Consider the following 1,344-nt stretch of genomic DNA (forward strand, 5'->3'; position numbering starts at 1 on the left):
ATATATATAGTCACACCCTCGTCAAATCTTTATTGCTTACCAACTTCTGAAAACTACATAAAGACAAGTGCATAGATATACAAATACACACAAACTACATAATTATGGTGAAGTTTGATACAAAACTATGGAAAGCTGTGTTTATTATGTCGATAATTAACATTGGGCTAAGCGGTGTAAACGTTATGTTCAAGAAGATGATTGATCAAGGGATTAACCGTATGGTTGCGACCACTTACCGACTTGCCGCAGGAACTCTGTTCTTGATACCATTTGCGATTTTCATGGAAAGGTATGTGTATACATGTATATGTATCTAGTCACTGTTTCAATCTAGTCACTTTTCTTCTTGGTTTTAAAAGTTTCAAGTTATCCAATCTTTTTTTTTTTTTTGGTTTTCTTAATTAGTTATAATCTTTGAATTTGTTCATTTTGGTTTAAACTCTTTACAAGATAAGTGGCTGTCTTGTTTATGCGAATTTCTAGTTGACTGTTGGTTTCAATCTTTTTCTTAGTCAACATATACTCGTATTCCATTTGAAAGAGTTCCAAGATTTTTTTTTTTTTTTCTCTTTTTGGTTTTAGACATAACAGGCCAAAACTCACTGGTAGGATCTTGTGCTCACTCTTCTTTAGCGCTCTTCTGGGGTAAGTTCATTTTAATACTGTTCACTGATAAGACATGTATAAAACTAAGTTTGGAGATGTTTTATTTTGAACTTGATCAATCACAAATTTGCAGGACAAGTTTGGTGCAATACTTCTTTCTTATTGGACTTGAGTATACATCTTCTACTTTTTCCTTAGCGTTTAGCAACATGGTTCCTTCAGTCACCTTTGCGTTGGCTCTCGTCTTTAGGTAATCAAATCGATCAAACACATTTGAATTCTTCAATTTCGCTCTAAATATGTTGTAAACTATATGATTAGGCAAGAGACGTTGAACATCAAGAGCAATGTAGGAAGAGCCAAAGTGTTAGGCACAATGATATGCATTTGTGGAGCTTTGGTGCTTACGCTTTATAAAGGAACCGCTTTAACTCGAGAGCACAGTACTCATATGCAAACACAAACGAGAACTGATTCAACCGGTGCAATGACACAGAAGTGGGCAATGGGTTCGATCATGCTAGTTATATCGATCATAATATGGTCATCTTGGTTCATTGTTCAAGCTAAAATAAGCCGGGTTTATCCGTGCCAATACACTAGCACCACGATCCTCTCTTTCTTTGGTGTGATCCAATCTGGTTTGTTGAGTTTGATCTCGGAGAGGAGCATGTCTATGTGGGTCGTTAAAGACAGGTTCCAAGTTTTAGCTTTACTTTATTCGGTGAGTAATCC

The 1,344-nt window shown here is 35.9% G+C and overlaps 1 protein-coding gene across 2 annotated transcripts in view; it reads left to right on the forward strand.

Moving 5' to 3' along the window:
• Window positions 22–1,344, forward strand: part of LOC104710816 (WAT1-related protein At3g30340) — a 3,537-nt gene continuing 2,214 nt past the window's right edge. For both annotated transcript variants that reach the window (XM_010427472.1, XM_010427473.1), the window contains exons 1-4: window positions 22–292; window positions 586–648; window positions 743–859; window positions 931–1,333. In XM_010427472.1, the coding sequence (XP_010425774.1) occupies window positions 105–292; window positions 586–648; window positions 743–859; window positions 931–1,333 (771 nt within the window). In that variant the 5' untranslated portion in view covers window positions 22–104. The remainder of the gene's footprint in view (window positions 293–585; window positions 649–742; window positions 860–930; window positions 1,334–1,344) is intronic.

The sequence above is a fragment of the Camelina sativa genome, chromosome 9 (genome assembly GCF_000633955.1).
Source record: "Camelina sativa cultivar DH55 chromosome 9, Cs, whole genome shotgun sequence".
Classification (NCBI taxonomy): Eukaryota; Viridiplantae; Streptophyta; class Magnoliopsida; order Brassicales; family Brassicaceae; genus Camelina; species Camelina sativa.